This window comes from Panthera tigris, chromosome A1 (assembly GCF_018350195.1).
Source record: "Panthera tigris isolate Pti1 chromosome A1, P.tigris_Pti1_mat1.1, whole genome shotgun sequence".
Lineage (NCBI taxonomy): Eukaryota > Metazoa > Chordata > Mammalia > Carnivora > Felidae > Panthera > Panthera tigris.
Genome location: NC_056660.1, coordinates 89,355,987 through 89,374,814, shown reverse-complemented (window position 1 = coordinate 89,374,814; position 18,828 = coordinate 89,355,987). Strand labels below are relative to the sequence as shown.

Genomic DNA, 18,828 nt, shown 5'->3' with positions numbered 1-18,828 from the left:
CCCCAGCATGGGAGAGGCCTGGACAAGGCAGGCATAGGACCTGGCCACAGGATAGCCTCCTCACCTTTGCTGGGCTCCTTCCTATCTGCTCCCCTGGGTGAGGTGTCCCCTGCCTGTCCCCCACATACCTGGCCCTAGCCCAAAACCAGGTTTAGGGGTCATCGCTTGCTCTCCCTCCCGAACCCCTGAGGCTACTGCTGGGCCACATTCATATGGCCAGGGTTACGCCTCAATCCACAGATACCTCTATGCCAGCTGCTCACCCTGGAAGGGAAATCACACAAACATGTCAGGGGAGGGCTGTGGAGGGCCCTGCCACACATCCCTGGCTGGAGCACATCTATCTGGGGGTGATTGAAGCTGGAGTCCCAGCTCAGACCTTCCTGATCTCGGAGTCCAGATACACACACCAGGGAGGTGACCTAAGTGTGCATTGCACCCCTCTGGGCCTGCCCCACTGTGTGTGATGGGGGTGGTCAAAGGCACCTGCTAGGCCCAGTGAAACTAAGGGACTTGTGGCAGCCTGGGTCGGCCTGAAGCAGCGTTTGGCTGTAGTAGTCGGGGACAGAGAGTTGTGTCACTTTACCCATAAAGCAGATATTACCACGTGTTTATAGGACGCCTGGCTGGGTGCTTCCTGGCTTGGGGAGAGCAGCCGGGCCTCCTGGTGGTTCCCAAGTGCCCTCTGCTGGTGGCTTTGGGGAACTGCACAGCTGGGGAGGGGACCGGGCTCAGCCGCCTCTGGTGCCTGATCCTCTGGGTAGCCTGTCCTGTGGTCTCATGGGGCTAATGACTCCATGAGAAGAAGGCTGGAGTCACATCTTCATAGACAGCTGGGACTTAGCTGAGAACCAATTCATTGTAACTCAAAGACTGGCATCAAATTTATTATTATCTTTTGTTAAATACTTTAGATCTTTTCAGGACACATGGTCTATAAGGGCACGGTAGGTTGTCTTCCCAGTTTTGCGTGTACAGTTATGTGACAGGAGGAGAGGTGACATAATCAGGTGATATGCACGTAGGGAGGGTACTGGGGGACTGCCCCTGCACCTGCATCCGTGAGCCTTGCCCCTCTGAGAATGGCCTCTGGACTTCCACCAGGTAAACCTGGGACTTACGTCTCCCAGTCAGGTGACAGCTTAGGAGGAGGGCCGTTGGGGACAGTGAGGATTACAGTCATACACGTGCATTCGATATATTTTAAAAGAACAATACACAATGGGCAGTGGGGGAGGTGTTCTGCCGGGCAAGCCCCTGCTCGCTGCACGGCCGCCTGTCCTGCAAGCGTCTCGTGGGGTGGGGGTGGGATGTCAATCTCCATGGTGCTAATTGGAGAAGGGTCTCTCTCCTGCCGGAGGTAGGGGTGACTGGGCAGTGGGTGCTGGAACGGGGAGCGGGGGCCCGGGCAGAGCAGCTCCAGCCTCCAGAGGGTCCTGGTCACTTCCCTGTGAAGGCTTGACCTGCCAGAGCACCGACATCAGGCACACACCAGGGGAAGAACACAGGGTTCTCCCCGGGGCCACAAAAAAGTCTGTTGATAGCCTCCCGGCATAGCGCAATGCTGCTGGGTCCTCTGGGCCAGCACCAAAGACCTTCCTCAGTGGGTCCCACGGTGTTGGCTTCTCATAAGGCCGTTCACAGCTTGGAAGGTGCCTTGGGTGGCAGATGGAGGACCCAGAGGGAAGAACCAGGCATTTCTCAAGCTGGACAGCTCTGGACTATCACCTGGTTCTTCCACTTTTGGGCCAGGCAGGTGGGGCTGGAGCCCTCCTCCAGCAAAAGGTGGCCATGGTGGCCTGTGCTATGTTGGTGTGGCACCTGACTAGGGGTCAGAGACAAGAGTCGTCTAGATTCAGAAAGACCTTCCCTGGGCTCCCCTGGGACTAAAGATTTGAAAAGTAAATTCTTCACAGCAGCGCAAATAGTCTGAAGTTCTAACAAAAAAGTTCTGTTGGGTAGTTCTCAACACCCAGGGGAAGGTACCCTGTGACCCTGACACTTGGTGCTGCAGAGACCCCTGTCCCTGGAAGGGTGAGCTGTTCAGCAAGCTCAGGAGAGGACACCCCACCCCCCAATTCCTCATTTGTTGTTTGAGATGGAAGTACAAAGCTCTGTCTTCAGCCTTGGAGAGGCAAGAAAGCCATTCTCATGGGACTAGGTGCAGGGGACGGTGGGGCGGGACCTGGGAGACCACAGTACAAGTCTGGCTCCACCTCTGTCCCTGTGACTCTCAGACCTACGGAGTCCTTGTCAGAAATTGGGGACCGTGCCACCACCCAGCATGGTGGGCAGGGCAATCAGGGCTGGCCCCATGGGTGTTGGGCTACATGGAATCTGAGTCTGAAGGGAAGAAGGCCCTGGGAGATCCAAGGGGTGGCCTAGGGCAGGCGTGGTGATGGAGTTTGGGGAGCCTTGGAGCCTGGGTTTTATTCTTTCTAACCAGGGAGGAGGAAATGCCTCCTGGCCCAAGCTGAAGGAGAGGAGTTCCCAGCCTGGGCCCCCTACCCTCTGCTCACCATCCAGACACGTCCCTCCACCCGTGCCAAGGGTCAGAGCCCAGGGTCTTGGGGGCCTTGCCTGGGGGCCGCCCTCAGTAACAGTCGTCTGCAAAGAAGGGTGCACGGGCAGACGGTGGGCAGTCCCCCACATCGTGTGGCCCCACCAGCTCCCCATACTCGCTGTTGTAGAACACCTGGCCTCCCCGTGCCCCGCGGTCCGGCCTCCGCCGCCGCCCTTGGGTGTCAGGGTGCGCCCTGGTCACGTCCACATTCCGGCCAGGTCCTTTACAGCTGCTGAGACAGGGAAGGAGATGGTCAGTAAGACAAGAAGACAAGAGGGACAGGACCCTAGTAGGGGGTCTGGTTGGAATCACCAGAGACATGACCAGAGCATCAAACAAGTCCAGAGCCATCAGGAACACAGGCTTGATGCACACAGCAAAGCAGGCTGATGTGAGTGTTGGCAAACACTGGAGCTTTCTCTGTCCCAAGCCTGGGTGTGGGATGATGGAGAATGCCTGCTCCATGCCTCCAGACCTATTTCTCTCCCAGACCTGCCCATCTCTGTGAACGCACCAATGCTGACTCAGTGGCTCAAGCCCCTGGGTGACATCCTTTCCTGAGCCCCTCACATCCAATCCACCCAGACGCCTGTACATTTTAACTGCAGAATGCATCCATGTCCCTCTCTGCATGCCCTGTCCTGCTCCAGAGCCAGTGGCCACCTCAGATGCTCTGCACTAACTTGGCACACCTCTCCTCCTCCCAACCCTGCCTCCCTAGGGCCTTGTCTTCAGGGATCCTTTCAGCTGGAGAATGTCCTTCTCCTGACAGACCCTCCAATGGCGTTTTGTCACTCTCAGGATGAACGCCAAGCTCCTCTCCCTGGCCTGGGAGGCCTTGAAGGTACCAGCCCCAACCCCTGCGTCCTCAGTGATGGTCAGATGACACTCCCCACTAAGCTCTCACTTTCTTTGAGAGTTTGCAAATGTTGCTTCATTGCTTCTGATTTTAATTTTGCTTTGCATGGTGCTAAGCCTGATGCCAGCCTGACTTTTTTTTTCCTTCATAAATGACTCTGTCTGGGGCACCTAGGTGGCTCAGTCAGTTGAGTGGCTGACTTCATGATCTCAAGGTTCATGAGTTTGAGCCCCACATCGGGCTCGCTGCTGTCAGCACAGATCCTCTGTCCTCCTCTCTCTGCCCCTCCCGGCTTGCATTCTCCGAAAAATAAATAAATATTAAAAATAAATAAATAAATGACTCAGCCTTTTTGCCTGAATTTACAGAATGTTTACCTTGAAAGTCTAACAGTTCAACTAAGCTTTGAGTCCAAGCCTACTGTTCTGGGTCAGTTTTCCTAGTCCATCTTTGGAGATGTAGATTTAGTTATTCTTTTCTAAGAGGGTTATCTTGAATTCCAAGTTTATTTTGTTAATTTTTTTTAATCTTTTATTTATTTTTGAGACAGAGAGAGACAGAGCATGAACAGGGGAGGGTCAGAGAGAGAGGGAGACACAGAATCTGAAACAGGCTCCAGGCTCTGAGCTGTCAGCACAGAGCCCGACGCGGGGCTCGAACTCACGGACCGCGAGATCATGACCTGAGCCAAAGTCGGACGCTTAACCAACTGAGCCACCCAGGCGCCCCTTGAATTCCAAGTTTAAAATACTAGGTTTGTTTTACTGTCAGCATAGGCTTCCTCAGAGACTCCAATTTTACATAGATTGGATCTTTTCTACTCAACTACTACACCACCAACTTTCTTTCTCATCTTTTTTACCTCTTTGTTTTGGTTTTATTTTCTTTTGTCTTTTCATGTCCATCTTCGGTGTCTTTCTCTGCAAGGAAGAATTATCATATCTACTGATCCTTGGGCACCCCCTCTCCAGTCTTCATTTTTGAGGGGATTTCTCTTTTATTTCAATTTCTTTCCTGAAATGTAGTCAACCACCATTTAATACTGTCACACTACCTATTTCCATCTGAGTGTTTGAGTTTCTGATTCCTGGTGTGGCTCCTTTGTTTAATTATGTATTGAATACACTGGAGTATGTATCAGCTTTTCCTTGCTTCCTTTTTTTTTTTTTTTTTGTTTTGAGTATTTACATCTACATTCTAATTGTTTTATTCTTATAATAATTCTGTATGGATAGTGATTATTTTTTTCTGTTCATGATTATTCATGCTGGGATTTCCTCAGCTAGAAGTATCTGGTTATCCTATGGAAGGGGCTTGGGATATGGGTGGCTTCTGAGGTTGCTTAATTTAGGAGTGCTGCACTAGACCTGTGTCTGTGGTGTCACATTGAATTCTTTCAACTGCATCCTCTGCAAAGGCTCCATTCTTGTCCTGCATTGTATTGTCACCTGGAACCAACCAGTGACTTTGCTGGGAGTCCTGGGCCCCCTTGTGGTTGCTGCCACACAGCCATGCTGACCTACCACAAGCCCAGGGCTTCCATATCTTCCTTTTGCCTACACACTTGGATGAAATGCCACACTTCAGGGGGTGGATCTGTCATCCTAAGTGGCCCCTCTAAGGGCCAGGTGAGTGACCTAGAAGTGAGGACCCTATGTGGTAAGTGTGATTGGTGGTTCACAGGAGACAGGAAAGGACCAGACAGATAAGCTCCCTCCTTCTCCCTGCACAGAGCCCTTCAAGGTGCATTCTATCTTTGCACCTGTTTGGAGAATGTTCCATGTACCAAGTGAATGCACCCACCAGGTGACCTGCTGTACCTCTCGGTGGCTGGTCATGCTGTGCTTCCCAGGGAACCCCGTGAGAAGAATAGTGCTGTCACTTCTATTGTGAGGTGCAGTGCTGTAATAAATGGTTTCCTTGGGTGTGTATCTGTCTTCTGGATTCTTGCTTCTGGAGGACTCTTATCTTCTGCAACTTTCTTCCTCCTTCACTATGAAGCACTCCCTTTCACAAGCAGCTCCTTCCCAAGACGGCTGCCCCTGGTGCCTCAGACTTGCCCTGGAGCCCTGCTCTCCTCCACCAGACCTCTGGCTCCTCCATTATCTCCCCAGTTTGTCTGGAGGACCTTATCACACTCCTCTCTCACGGGACAGTCCCTATTTACTCTCCCTCCACCAGGACTCAGGTATGGCTCTGCTGGCCCTAGTGCTGAGTTCCCTACTCACAGGTAAACTTGAGTCTGTTTCTCTTGGTTACATCACAGGTATGGGCTCTGAGTGGCCTTATTTTGGGTGTTGTTTTTACGAAGATAGGTGGAGATTAGAATTTAACAATCACCCTATGACTCACCCTCTTACTGAATTATCTTTTTTTGAGATAGAAAATACTGTTTGGTAAAGGGACATTAGCCAAAAACTATTTACAACAATGCAGTTAGCATTAATTTTCTGAAACTAGGTTACCAATAGAGACCACCTGATGGAATCAAGAAAAACAAAAAAAGAGGCCAAGATGCATGGTATAGATGCAAGTAGTCATGGCTGGGTGTGTGATCCCACAACCACCAGCATTCACAGCGCTGCAAACACACCCTTTGCAGGCTGCTGGGAAAATATCCAATAGTTGGTTGAGTTGTAGATGTCATAAATACACCTACCAGAAAGGTGAACAATAGCATCAACTATCTTAACGTGATACAAATAAATACTTGTGGTTTAGTGTAAAATATTCAGTGACAACCTCATTTAGTAATTAAAAAACAGCAGAGGCAGGAGCCATGGTTTGTTCTGGAAAATTGTGTCAGATGACCTAAAAAGGGACTCCTGAGACAGACACAGACATCAAAGGTAGAAGTGAATGGTCTGAAGAAAGTGGAAAAGGGCAATGTCTTACAGTATTGTAGTTCCTGTCATCTATTCATCCATTCATTCATTTGTTCATTCGTTCATTTCAATGTGGGGTTTGAACTTGCGGCCCCAAGATCAAGAGTTGCACACTCCAAAAAATGAACTATTGGGACCTCATTAAAATAAAAAGCTTTTGCACAGCGAAGGAAACAATCAGTAAAATGAAAAGGCAACCAACGGAATGGGAGAAGATATTTGCAACGACATATCAGATAAAGGGTTAGTATCCAAAATCTATAAAGAACTTATCAAACTCAACACCCAAAAAAACAAATAATCCAGTGAAGAGATGGGCAAAAGACATGAACAGACACTTCTCCAAAGAAGACATCCAGATGGCCAATCGACACATGAAAAAAGGCTCCACATCACTCATCATCAGGGAAATACAAATCAAAACCACAATGAGATACCACCTTACACTTGTCAGAATGGCTAACATTAACAACTCAGGCAACAACAGATGTTGACGAGGATGTGGAGAGACAGGATCTCTTTTGCACTGCTGGTGGGAATGCAAACTGGTGCAGCCACTATGGAAAACAGTATGAAGTTTCCTCAAAAAACTAAAAATAGAACTACCTTGCGACCCAGCAATAGCACTACTAGGTATTTATCCAAAGGGTATGCTGTTTCGAAGGGGCACATGCACCCCAATGTTTCTAGCAGCACTATCAACAATAGCCGAAGTATGGAAAGAGCCCAAATGTTCATCGATGGATGAATGGATAAAGAAGATGTGGTATACATATACAATGGAGTATTACTTGGCAATCAAAAAGAATGAAATCTTGCCATTTGCAACTACATGGATGGAACTGGAGGGTATTATGCTAAGTGAAATTAGTCAGTCAGAGAAAGACAAATATCATATGACCTCACTCATATGAGGACTTTAAGATACGAAACTGATGAACACAGGGGAAGGGAAGCAAAAATAATATAAAAACAAGGAGGGGGACAAAACATAAGAGACTTTTAAATATGGAGAACAACCAGACGGTTACTGGAGGGGTTGTGGGAGGGGGGATGGGCTGAATGAGTAAGGGGCATTAAGGAATCTACTCCTGAAATCACTGTTGCACTGTATGCTCACTAACTTGGATGCAAATTAAAAAAAAAAAAAAAAAAGAGTTGCACGCTCCACCAACTGAGCCAGGTAGGCACCCCCAAGTCTTGTCATTTAAACAGCTATGTACAGGGCACCTGGGTGGCTCAGTTGGTTAAGCATCTGACTCTTGGTTTCAGGTCAGGTCATAATCTCTTGATTTCATGAACTGGATCCCTGAGTCAGGCTCTGGGCTGGCATTGTGGAGCCTGCTTGGGATTCTCTCTCTCTCCCCCCCCCTCTCTGTCCCTCCCCTAGTTGTGCTGCCTCTGTCTCTCTCAAATATATAAATGAACTTAAATAAACCCAGTAATGTACAAGTCAAGTAGGAGAATGAATAGGTAGACATGTAACTATTTCATCTATACTCTTAAAAGATTAAACATTCAAGTTTTTTTGGGGGGTGGGTAGGGTGCTATCACCTTGGACAAAGGGAGGTCATCTATCTGGGTCACTTTCTGTGCAGGCACACAAGGATTTCTCTGTAACGGTATTCTTATCAAAATAGGACAGCAGCCAGCTCCAAGTCACATGATCTCTCTGTCTCCTGCTGCCACTGAGCTTAAATACTGGGGTCCTGGGATGGTGGTGGAGTCCCCTGGCTACGGGTGCGTATGTACAGTGGGCATGGTGGCTCATACTCGATTCAGCTAGAGCATCCGTCATATGGAAGGAAGGTGTAAGGGACCAGCACCAGGTATGCTGAGCCAGGATGGTGATGGGGGTGGGTGCTATTTCGGGAGGACTGGTGGCCAAAGGCCTTGAGTTCCAGAGTAGTTTGCTTTGAACACACAAAAAGGCAATAGGCAACCATGAAAGGTTTCAGGTAAGACAGTGATGGGCATACCCAGGCCCAGCTTCCCTTCCTGGCCCTTTGCAGGGAAAGAGGTTCTGAAAGCCCTACCTGAGCCCGCTTTCTTGTCTGTACCTGCTCTCCAGCTGCTCAAACTCCTCGGAGGCTAGCACCATCCCACTGTCCGTTTGGTTATCCTGTGTGCAGAGAAGAAGCCGAGGCTGTAGGCCCCCCTGAAGCCCATCTGCAGGCAGCTGCCCCCCGGCCAGAACAGCATGGCACAGACCTGCACTGCTGCAGACCTAACACCTGTCCTGTGAAAAGTGAGCAGAAAACAGGTGTCCGCCCCTCACTGGAGCATGCGGGGGAGGGTCACATGCCCCTGGCATGGAGGGAGAAACTGAGGCCCAGAGGGGCCGTGCTTGGCCGGCACTCAGGAGTTGGCAAAGCTGGGATACTGCATGCTGGGGGGTCCTACAGAGTGGCCATGCAAGCGCTCAGGGTGCAGGGAGAGCAGGAACACAAGGAGAAACTGGGAGAACATTGAAAGAATCTGGCAGCTTGTAGTGGATAAAAATGGTCTTCACGGAGACACATTCCAGATTTGGCGGGGTTCTGTCACCCTTAGATCGGGCGTGACTTTCGTTTTGAATTGCATGGAGGGGAATAGCACTCTCGTCAGAGCTGGGGGCCCTCCAACATCTTCACCTGGCCCCAGGCGACATGAGCACTCACTGACCAGGCCCATCCAGAGCGAGGCTGGAATGGGAAGGTTCCTGGCTATGTGTCTTGGAAATAGGCTAAGAGGGTGAGTTTGTGCTTTTACAAAGTGGACACGTGGGCTCCGGCTTAGTGGCATGGTGGGTCCACTCTGCTTGACTGAATCCGAGGACACAGCTATGTCCTGTGCCCTGTTCCCAGGCCTCCTTCTCTGGGGACACCATCCCCTTCTCTCTGGCCACATGGCTGGGGGGCCACCAAAGGGAAGCCCTGACCCAGACTAATCCAATAATAACCATCTGGGAGGAGAAGCTGTCTTTCCACTGGGTTTCTATGCTGTGCGGAAGGAGACCCTGTGTGAGTGATGAGGGCACAGTGGGGAGCGGCTGAGGGATGGTGGCATCGCAGAGGCACACAGACCCCAACATGCCTGAGGTGCAATAGAGGACTTGACATTTCAAGGGACAGTCGGCACCCTTTCCTCAGCGACTTTCCCCTGCCAGCCTCAGGAGTTCCCGGCACCTTCTCCCAGCAGACAGAGACCAGCCACCCTGATCTGGGGTGCCCGGGCCCACTGGCCCCACTTACCACGGAGGCCTTGTAGGTTGTTGGGGTCATGGGAAATTCTTCGAATGTTTTCATCCTGGAGGAGCCCTGGGTCTGAGTCCCTCTGGCCAGGCACCCAGGAAAGGACACACAGTTGTAGTATCTGTGGGGAGAAAGCAGGGAGTGCTGAAGAAATGTGCCCCAGAAAGCTCTCTCCACCTCTCCATCTGCCCCATGTCTCCCCAGGAGGACCCAGTCCTGGGATGAGAGTATGGGCCCTGGGTGCGGTGCTGGGCTGGGTCCCCCTCGGGTGCCCCCTGCAGCCATCTACCATGCGACCCCCCTCCCCATGCTGAGCGGTGTCTCCTCTCCTGTGTGTGCGGGAGGAGAAAACCTCCTGAGGCCACTGCTGGGAAGGGCATGGGATGTGAGTGCAGAGCGCCCAGCCCCGGGGGGCAGAGGCGGGTGGTTGGCATGGAGCTGGCGAGAGATGTAGGGAGGGCTTCACCCCAGAACGGGCCTCTCTGTGCAAGGCAAGCAGTCTGGTGCAGCAAGCTGCCACCTGGCCTGTGTGTGTGGGTGTGTGTACACATGTGTGCCCATGTGCATGTCCGTGTGTGCGTGGGGATGACTGGTGGAAGGAGCCTCGTGGGCACCAGCTGGCTGTTCCTGTCTCCCAGGCCTGACCCTGCTCTATGCTGGGGTGCAGGGGGTGGTGGGTTTCAGAGAAACATAAAAAGCCTTCCTGGAGTATAAACAGCCATCGGCAAGAGACATCTGATCCAGAACTCTGGGAACTTAGGCTACCGTCTGAATCCTGAATACAGATTAGTGACAGGCCTACTCTGCTCCCAGGACCCCAAATTTCAGACTAAGGGGAAGTGCCTTTAGGGGCTATGAGTGCCAGAAGCAGAGGAGGCTGGAGGGTAGAGAGAAGGACTGAAGGGGTGCAGAGAAAAGCAAAGTGGCAGTCTATATGGCCTTGGAGGGGCCCCAAAGCTAACCAGGCCCTCCAGGGAGACACAGCCCCCAGTACTGTCTTTTAAAATCACTGTGCTCTTGGGGTGCCTGGGTGGCTCAGTTGGTTAAGCATCCAACTCTTGATTTTGGCTCAGGTCATGATCTCACAGGTCGTGGGATCAAGCCCTGCATTGGGTTCCAGGCTGACGGTGCAGAGCCTGCTTGGGATTCTGTCTCCCTCTCTCCTCTGCCCCTCTTCTTTTCACTCTTTCTCTCTCAAAATAAACAAGCAAACATTAAAAAAAAATTAAAAAAATAAAATCACTGTGCTCTCTGAGTTGGTCTCTCAAGTCCTTGTGGTTTGCTTTTTCTTGATGACTAACGAGAATAAAATATACCATGTCGGAACTGCTTTCTCCCTGCCCAGGGGATACCTGGACCTGAGGCAGTGTGGCTGACCTGGCCGCCAGGCTGTGCCGGTGCAGGCTTGGCGGGCTGTCCTCGGTGTCGGCCTCGGTGATGTGCAGGGCCGTGGTGGACGCCTGCAAGAAACTTCCTTCTTCCAAGCTCTGAGAGCTGCAGGGAGCCATGCAGTCCTCCTCCTCCTGGTGGGAATGGCAGAGCCCACCAGGGTCAGACATCACTGTGTCCCCTTAGCCCCCACCCTCATGCTCAGGACTGCTGGGGTTCCTGACCAGTGAAGCTCTGTGCAGCAAGGTGCTCTGAGGTTTAAGTGAGCCTGCCTGCCGAATTCTCCCAACAGCCTTCCCAGGTGCCCCACTTATAAGGAGGAAGACACAACATGGGCAATCTCAACCCAGGGTCCCCTCCTTTGGGGCACAGTTGGTGTTGTGGGCACAGCCCTTGCTCACGCCTCTGGACCCCAGAGCACTAGGGTGGGCTTGAGCTGGCTTTGCTCTCTGCACCCCCAGGCACATTGTGGGAGGGAGACAGAAGTGAAAGGTGGGTGCAGGGGGCAGGGCTTGCAGACCCCCTGAAGGCCAGTCGAGGGCTCTGCATGGCCAAAGACAGGCTCTGACCATCTGCCCGATGGTCCTGGGGTTGGGGGTCAGAGGTTGCTACAGCAGGACAGAGTGGACAGAGAAGACTTACTTGTCGGCCCCTGCCCTGGAGCAGGTCCCCCAGGATCTCCACCAGCTCCGAGAACGCAGGCCTCTCTTTGGGGTCTCCTGACCAGCAGCTCAGCATGATGCCACGTCTGTGGGTAAAGCCGGCTGCTGGCCTGTGGTCTGAGTGCACCCGCACCATCCACCAGCAGACTGCCCAGCTCCCCTAACCTTGGCCCCTCACACCCTCACTGCCTACCCTGTCTTTTCTGCCTGGGGCGGGTGGGGGAGAGCTGTCCAGGGGCCAGTGGGTGGATCAGGGGTGGAGCAATGAACTCCATCTGCAGGCCTCTACCCCAGCCTCAGGCCTGTGCCACCTCCCCAGTTCTGCTCCTTTTGCATGCAACACCCCCAACCCCACCAACCCCCCAACACCTACAGAGTCAGTGGGGAAACTCACATGGCGGGAGTGGCCAGCTCTGGGGCTCTCATCCGCGTGCCCTCTTTTAGCCGCTGACAGAACTCCTCGTTGATCTGCACCCCAGGGTAGGGGGAGGCCCCTGATGGCAGGAACAGGGTGAGGCAGAGGGTGGGTGGGGAGCAGGCAGCCGGTGCTCAGTCCAGCCCCCTCAGATTGGCTCTGTCCTGGCCCTTTATGGCAGAGGGCTCATCCTGCTGCTTCCAGGCCTGGGGTGGGGGTGGGGGCTGGCCAGCACTCCTGTCCTCCTATTATAGTTCTTCATTAGGTTAAAAAAGAATGATGGATGAAAACACGGTTGCAGGGATCCCCAGGGTCAGGGAGCCACACTGAGCCAATTAAGCCAGGTTTGGCACAGTGACCCCTCTTCAGAGACACCCTCCCCAGGCATCCAATCCAGTCCCTTCCTAAATCCTGTGGCTTTGCCTGCAGCACCTTGCCTCTCCTGACCACAGAAAAGATGGCCCTAAAGAGCCTCTTGGTCTCCCTCTGCCCCTGAGGGCAAGCCACACAACAGCAGGGCGATCCTTTTTATTTTTTTAATGTTTATTTATTTTTGAGAGAGAGAGAGAGAGAGAGAGACCAAGTGCAAGTGGGGGAGGGGCAAAGGAGAGGGAGACACAGAATCCAAAGCAGGCTCCAGGCTCCAAGTTGTCAACACAGAGCCCTACATGGGGTTTGAACTCACGAACTGTGAGATCATGACCTTAGCTGAAGTTGGACGCTCAACCCACTGAGCCACCCAGGAGCCCCAGTAGGGCAATCCTTTAAACTTTTTTTTTCATTTATATTTGAGGAAGAGAGAGAGAGAGAGAGAGAGAGCATGCACGCGCATGTGTGCCTGCATGCGAGCAGGGGAGGGGCAGAGAGAGGACAACAGAAGATCCGAAGCAGGCTCTGAGCTGGTAGCAGAGGCTCGAACTCAAGGATCGTGAGATCATGATCTGAGCCAAAGTCAGATGCTTTACTGACTGAGACATGCAGGCGCCCCAAGAGTGATTCTTTTAAGACAAAACCCAGACTGCTCTCTCCCTCACTCAAAGCTCTGAATGGCTTCCATGAGACTTAAATTCCAGGTCCTCACCCTGGTCAGCTCGTGCAGGGCATGGACCACCTCTCCTACTTCTTGCTGCATTTCCTGACGCCCCTTCCTCATCCCCTGCCCACCTCCGACACTCCGGGATGATGGGCCTGGTTGCCCCCTAGTCCTGGAGTGCTGTCTTCCCAGGCCTGCCTGCCCTCCCCCAGCCCCTTCATCAGCCAGGCCCTCCCCTCCAGCTCACACACAGCCCCTGTCTGTCCTCCTGTGCTCTCCAGGCCCTTGGATTTTTAGTAATAGTATTCATGGTAGTTGCTCTTTAGTTCTTTTACTTCTCCATTTGTTCACTGCCCAGCTCCACCGTAGTGTGTGTGTGGGGGTTCATCTTGGTCCCAGGGGGCCCACCCAGGGACCCACGTGGAACTCTCCTAAGTAGGTACAATCCTTGAGTCAGCACCCAGTCTCCTCCAGGACACACCTCAGCCCTTGAAGGCAGGAGCGGCATCCCCAGTGACAGGTGAGGAAGGGGCTCATCCAGGGAGGGGACGATCTGGGGGGACCTGTGAGGCCTCTCCTCTGGGACCTGCAGTAGCCCCGGGGACTGCCTAGTAAACACAGGCTCTGTGCTCACAGAGACTGGAGCACACCACCCTCTACCTGCTAGAGCTGGTGCCAGGGTGGCCCACGCTGGAGGCAGAGGGGAGAGGTGGAGGGCTGCTGCTTGCTCCAGGTGCACACGTCTGAGCCGCCCAGCCCCCTGCTTCACAAGGGCTAGGGTGGTGTGACCTGGAGCCTACCATCCTGCCTCTCCCCTCCCCCACACCCTGCCATGCACTTACCCAAGGAGAAGATCTCCCAGAGCAGCACCCCAAAGGACCACACGTCACTCTGCGTGGTGTACACTTTGTCAAAGATGCTCTCAGGGGCCATCCACTTCAGAGGCAGCCGGGCCTGGGGGAGGCGGGAGGAAGCTTGTCCCCATGGAGGGAGGGAAGAGAGGGAGAAAGCCAAACACTTGGGCAGCCCCTCTCTCACCCCCAGTCTCCCCAGAACTCTGGAGCCACACCCCAAGAAAGGCCTTTGGCCCTTCCCACCCCTTCTGTGTTCAGAAGACTCTCACACCCTATAGGTGCCTAGTGTCTTCCTTGAAGTCTTCTGCCCTGCTGCTGTTCTCCCAGGTCTGTCTGGGCCCCTTTCTGCCCCTGAGCACTCTTAGGGGGGCACTTGGAACCCCTCCTCCTCTGGACCCCAGACCCAGCCTCTAGCGGAACCGGGACCCTGCACCCCCTCACCATCCCCACCTCATCTCCTCTTCTGATCACTGGGTAGCCACTGGACGCCTGGCATCATTCTGACCACTCCTCTTGTAGCTCCTGATGTGCCTTCCCCATCATCTGTCTCTCTAACCTCTTGTGGCCTCTACCTGGGAGCCCTGAGGGCCACAGCTCCTTCTGACTGACCTCTGCCTCCACCTCAGCACCTCTGCTCCCCTTTCCTCACGGCCTGCAGAGGGGGCTTCTGGAAGGCACACTGGACTCTCCCCTCCAGCCCCCTCTACTCACCCGTGAGTGAGAATGAAGGGCAAAAGCTTTCTGCATGGTGGCTATGCTATCAGGGTGGCCCATCACAGCCTAGACCCATCTCGCCCACTGCTCCCTCTCCAAGCATCTTCCTTTCTCCTCCGGGGGACAAACCCCTAAATTAGTGCCTACCTGGCTGCCTCTGAGTGCCACCAATGAGACACACACTGCACCCAGCACACACAAACTTTTCTGTGACCACCCTGCACCATTCAGGGTCCACCTCTGCAGGGCAAGCATGTGGAGTCAGTCAGTGTCCACCTACTGGACAAGGACATGGGGCCAAACACAAGCTCTAGTTGGAACACCACGGTCCCTGCTCTTCAGCTCCTGTCTCTACTCCCCTGCCCCACGTGCCCTGGTGGGGCCTCTAAGGTCCCTATAGGCTCTCAGGCCTGCCATGTAGATGGCTGTGAGTCCCCCACCTGGCTCCTGGATAGGAGCTCCATGCCCCCATCGTCTGCCCTCCCTCTGTGGCCTGCACTCACGCTGCCCTTGCGCACGTAGTCAGGGTCTTTGTAGATGTCGCGGGCCAGGCCAAAGTCACAGATCTTCACCACATCACTTTCTGACAGCAAGATGTTCCGAGCAGCCAGGTCTCTGTGAATACACTAGGGGCACGAGGAGGTGTGAGGGGGGGTGGTCAGCACAGGTCCCCGGGGCCCACCCATGCCCAAGTCCTGCTCTTTCTTTTTTTTTAATCTTTCAAATTTTATTTATTTATCTTGAGAGAGAGAGAAGGGAGAGAGAGAGAGGGATGGGGCAGAGAGAGAGGAGAGAGCAAGAATCCCAAGCAGCTTCCTTGCCAGTGCAGAGCCTGATGTGGGGCTCGAACCCACAAACCATGAGATCATGATCTGAGCTGAAGTCAGATGCTTAACCAGCTGAACCATTCAGGTACCCCTTGGGGATAGATTTCTTGCTCCCCTGAGACTCTCCAGGGGCTCATGGAACTTTGGGGGCAGCAGAAGAGGCTGTGGAGTGGGACAGATTCCACATCCAGTTCCACTGCTGATAGCTAGAGATCTTGGGAAATCACTGTCACACTCTGGTGTCAGTTTCCTCCTCTGCAAAGTGGGAGAAACATCCCCTGACCATAGCATCACTGTGGGGTGAGCTAGGACAGTGTGTGTCTTGGTGTGCTGGTAGGTCTGCACCTTTCTCCCTTCTGAGGGGCCTGCTGGGACAGTCACCTTGCGTGAAGCGAGGAACTCCATCCCTCGGGCCACCTGGAAGCTGTAGCAGACAAGGTCTTCCATGGTCAGTGGGCTCAGCCACAGGTCCCGGGCTGCACAATGGAGTGAGGCGGGCTCATGAGGGGCCCCTTCCACAACTCCTATCTTCCACCCCTCCCCAAAGGGAGCATTTGTTCACCAACCCTGGCTGTATCCCTCCTGGTTGGGCCCCTGAAGCCCCTGGCACTAGCTCACTGGCGTGTGGGCCCCTTCTCCTGCCCCTCAGCATCCACTCTCTCTGTGACACCCACTATCTACTCCCAGAGCAGTGAATGTTGTTGCATCACAGGCTTTTGCACCTGCTACTTCTTCCTGTTTGTTCCCACCCTTGTCTGGAAGGCAAATGTCTGTACATCCAATGATGCACAAATCAAATGTCAAGTCTCTGGAAACTGCCCCTGTGGTGTCTTCCCTTCCAAAGGAAAAGCCCATTACACACTCTCCCATGTAAGCCCCTCCAGGAGGGCCCAAGTGAGGCCAGTTTGTCTCACAGTCCCCTGATCATGGGTATCATCATGCCAGCCAGACTTCTCTGGGCAAGGGGAAGCCAGGCTCTTACGTTCTTGGACCGGAGGGGCCCGTCCTGCCCCGCCCTTGCCCATCAGGAGCCTGGAGAGGAGGGCCCTGTCGCTGCTTCCTGGCCTCCGGTCAGCCTTGGCGCCTTCCACCATGGCGCGGAAGCGCCTTCGCTGCTCAGGGGACTTCTCCTAGGTATGAACAAAGTGGGTCTCAGGGGGGGCTCCGCCACCCGCGGCAGTGGCGCTCCCCCACCCTCTAGCCCACCTTGGCATCCTTCGGGTCCCCGGCAGAGCTCGGGCCACTGGTAGGGCGCCCACTTACAGCATAGGGGTTGAAGGCCTCCCGCTTGGCACGCAAGAAGTTGGAGAGATTGCCGTACTTGCAGAACTCCACGATAACCATGAGGGGGCCTAGAGCAGGGCGAGAGCGCGGCGCTCGGGGACCAACGGCAGGGTGGAGGGCGGGCACCACAGCAATGCCCCACTCCTCAGTCCTCCTGCCCCGCCCCGGACCGGCCCCGCCCATACCAAGCCCAGCAGGCCCCTCCTCTCAGGGGAAGGGGAGGGGTGGGGCACGAGCTCCTCACCATTGGGCTTGGTGCACGCCCCCAGGAGGTTGACCACGTTGAGGTGGTTGCCAATGTGGATTAGGATCTTGAGCTCCGACATCAAGGCTCGGTGCTCGCTAGCTGTGGCGCCCTCTGGAGGGGATATGGGGGCTTCGCGGGGTGTCCGGCCTGCCGCCTCCCTCCCCGGCCCCGGCCCCTAGTCCGTGCGCGTCCCTCTTCCCCACCACCGGCTTAGCTAAAGTGCAGCTAGAGCTCTCGCGCGTGAGGGCGTAGAGTGACCAGCTGGTCCTGCTCGCCTCTTTGAGGCTGGAGTTTCGGGTGGGATTGGGAAGCATGACTCGGATCCAAGCCTCAGGCCTCCATGAAGAACCCTGGGTCAGGCTCTGGCTCTGAACCTCAGTTTCCCCTTCTGCACCACAGCTCTGCCAGCCCACCCAGAGCTGCTGCCCCTCACCGTTCCCACCACCTCCTGACCCGCAGACTCCACACCTTTCAGCATTTTCACTGCCACAGTGTCACAGCTGCTGCCCTTGTTGATTCCAAAAGCCGAGGCTTCCACCACCTTCCCGAAGGCCCCATGGCCAAGAACTCTCCCTGTGGGGGCAGGGAGCCGGCTCCAGGTGAGCTGTATGAGGGCGAGGGTGAAGAAGGATGGGCAGCAGGGGCAACCCTTGTGAGGGGCCAGGAAGGAAGGCCCAGGAGGGGGAGGAGAGGGCGCCTCTCTGCCAAACAGGAAGAGCACTGAGACCAGGAGCGGGAAGAGAGGGAGAGGAGAAGCTGACAGGAAGGCCCTGCATCCTCTCCCAGCAGGTGCGATGGGCCCACCCAGCTCAGAGCTGCAGGAAGTGACCCCGGGGGGCCTGAGAACTGAGAGCCCTGGCCAAAGTTCTTGGGATGCACGCCCAGATGGGCAGGTTGGGCCAGGTGGGGGCCAGGCATGACTTTCTGGCCTGAGAATGGAGGGATTTCAGCACTTCAGAGGCTGAAGCCCATCTGTGCAGGCAGGATAGGGTGGGTGGGGCAGGCTGGGCGATCGCCTCACCGAGGTGCAGCCGCTCCCGGGGGAACTCCCATTGGCTGGCATCATAGGACAGGTATTCACACTGCTCCTCCAGAGGCACCTCCCCAGGGTCCATGATGATGGACAGGTAGCCTGTCTTGATGTCTGCATGGGCTGGCTGGGGTGGGGGTGGGGACGACTCACTGATTTGGCCACACCATGGTCTTGGGTAAAACTTTCCCCAGGACAGATGGGATCTCCTTTGGGACTCTCAGGCAAGGAGGGGACAGACTGACAACCTCTGGTGGTGTAAGAGCCCAGCATGGAGGGGTCTGAGAGGCTTCCTAGGAGGTGAGGCTTCCAGGTGAGCCAGGACGGATGAGGATTTTATTTCTTATCTTACACGCGGTGCATGTTGTAGAGAGACCCCACAAGGAGCGGTGGAGAGGCTCAGTTGGGGGAGAAACGCTCACCCTCCTCATGTTACAGAAGATGAGGAGGAGGAGGACCCAGAAGAAGACAGCGATGACCCCGGTGCCGACAAGGATCACGATCTCCATGCTGCCTTTATCTTCGGAGCCTGAGTGGGCAGAAAGGGGCTACTCTGTGTGTGTGTTTTGGGAGGGGGATGCACCCTGCGAGAAGCGCCCTGTCTGGCGGGCACGACTTGAGGGAGGTGACTATGAGAAGGCGTCAAGTGCGGGTGGCAGGTGGGCGGGAGGGTGCAATGGGGAGGTTGGACCTTCCACGGCCACGCTGGCGGAGGAATTGACGCAGCCCTTGGCGTTGCACACGCTGCACAGATAGCGTCCCGCGTCTTCCTCACGCACGCGCTGTATGCTCAGTTTCTGGTTGGAGTCTGCCAGGTAGATTCCTGTTTGGGG

At 54.5% G+C, this 18,828-nt stretch overlaps 1 protein-coding gene across 4 annotated transcripts in view; it reads right to left on the bottom strand.

Moving 5' to 3' along the window:
• Positions 1-462: 462 nt before the first annotated feature.
• Positions 463-18,828, bottom strand: part of FLT4 (fms related receptor tyrosine kinase 4) — a 43,741-nt gene continuing 25,375 nt past the window's right edge. Inside the window, exons 15-31 of one of the 4 annotated variants that reach the window (XM_042981820.1) lie at positions 18,687-18,818; positions 18,418-18,524; positions 17,987-18,122; positions 17,434-17,538; positions 16,963-17,076; positions 16,698-16,786; positions 16,417-16,564; positions 15,816-15,910; positions 15,111-15,233; positions 13,882-13,993; positions 11,986-12,085; positions 11,572-11,677; positions 10,918-11,063; positions 9,541-9,661; positions 8,344-8,429; positions 2,696-2,795; positions 463-1,463 (exon numbers count right to left, since the gene is read on the bottom strand). In XM_042981820.1, the coding sequence (XP_042837754.1) occupies positions 1,329-1,463; positions 2,696-2,795; positions 8,344-8,429; positions 9,541-9,661; positions 10,918-11,063; positions 11,572-11,677; positions 11,986-12,085; positions 13,882-13,993; positions 15,111-15,233; positions 15,816-15,910; positions 16,417-16,564; positions 16,698-16,786; positions 16,963-17,076; positions 17,434-17,538; positions 17,987-18,122; positions 18,418-18,524; positions 18,687-18,818 (1,955 nt within the window). In that variant the 3' untranslated portion in view covers positions 463-1,328. Of the gene's footprint in view, positions 2,796-8,343; positions 8,430-9,540; positions 9,662-10,917; positions 11,064-11,571; positions 11,678-11,985; positions 12,086-13,881; positions 13,994-15,110; positions 15,234-15,815; positions 15,911-16,416; positions 16,565-16,697; positions 16,787-16,962; positions 17,077-17,433; positions 17,539-17,986; positions 18,123-18,417; positions 18,525-18,686; positions 18,819-18,828 lie in introns of all 4 variants that reach the window. The other 3 variants (XM_042981825.1, XM_042981833.1, XM_042981842.1) reach the window with 3 other exon arrangements.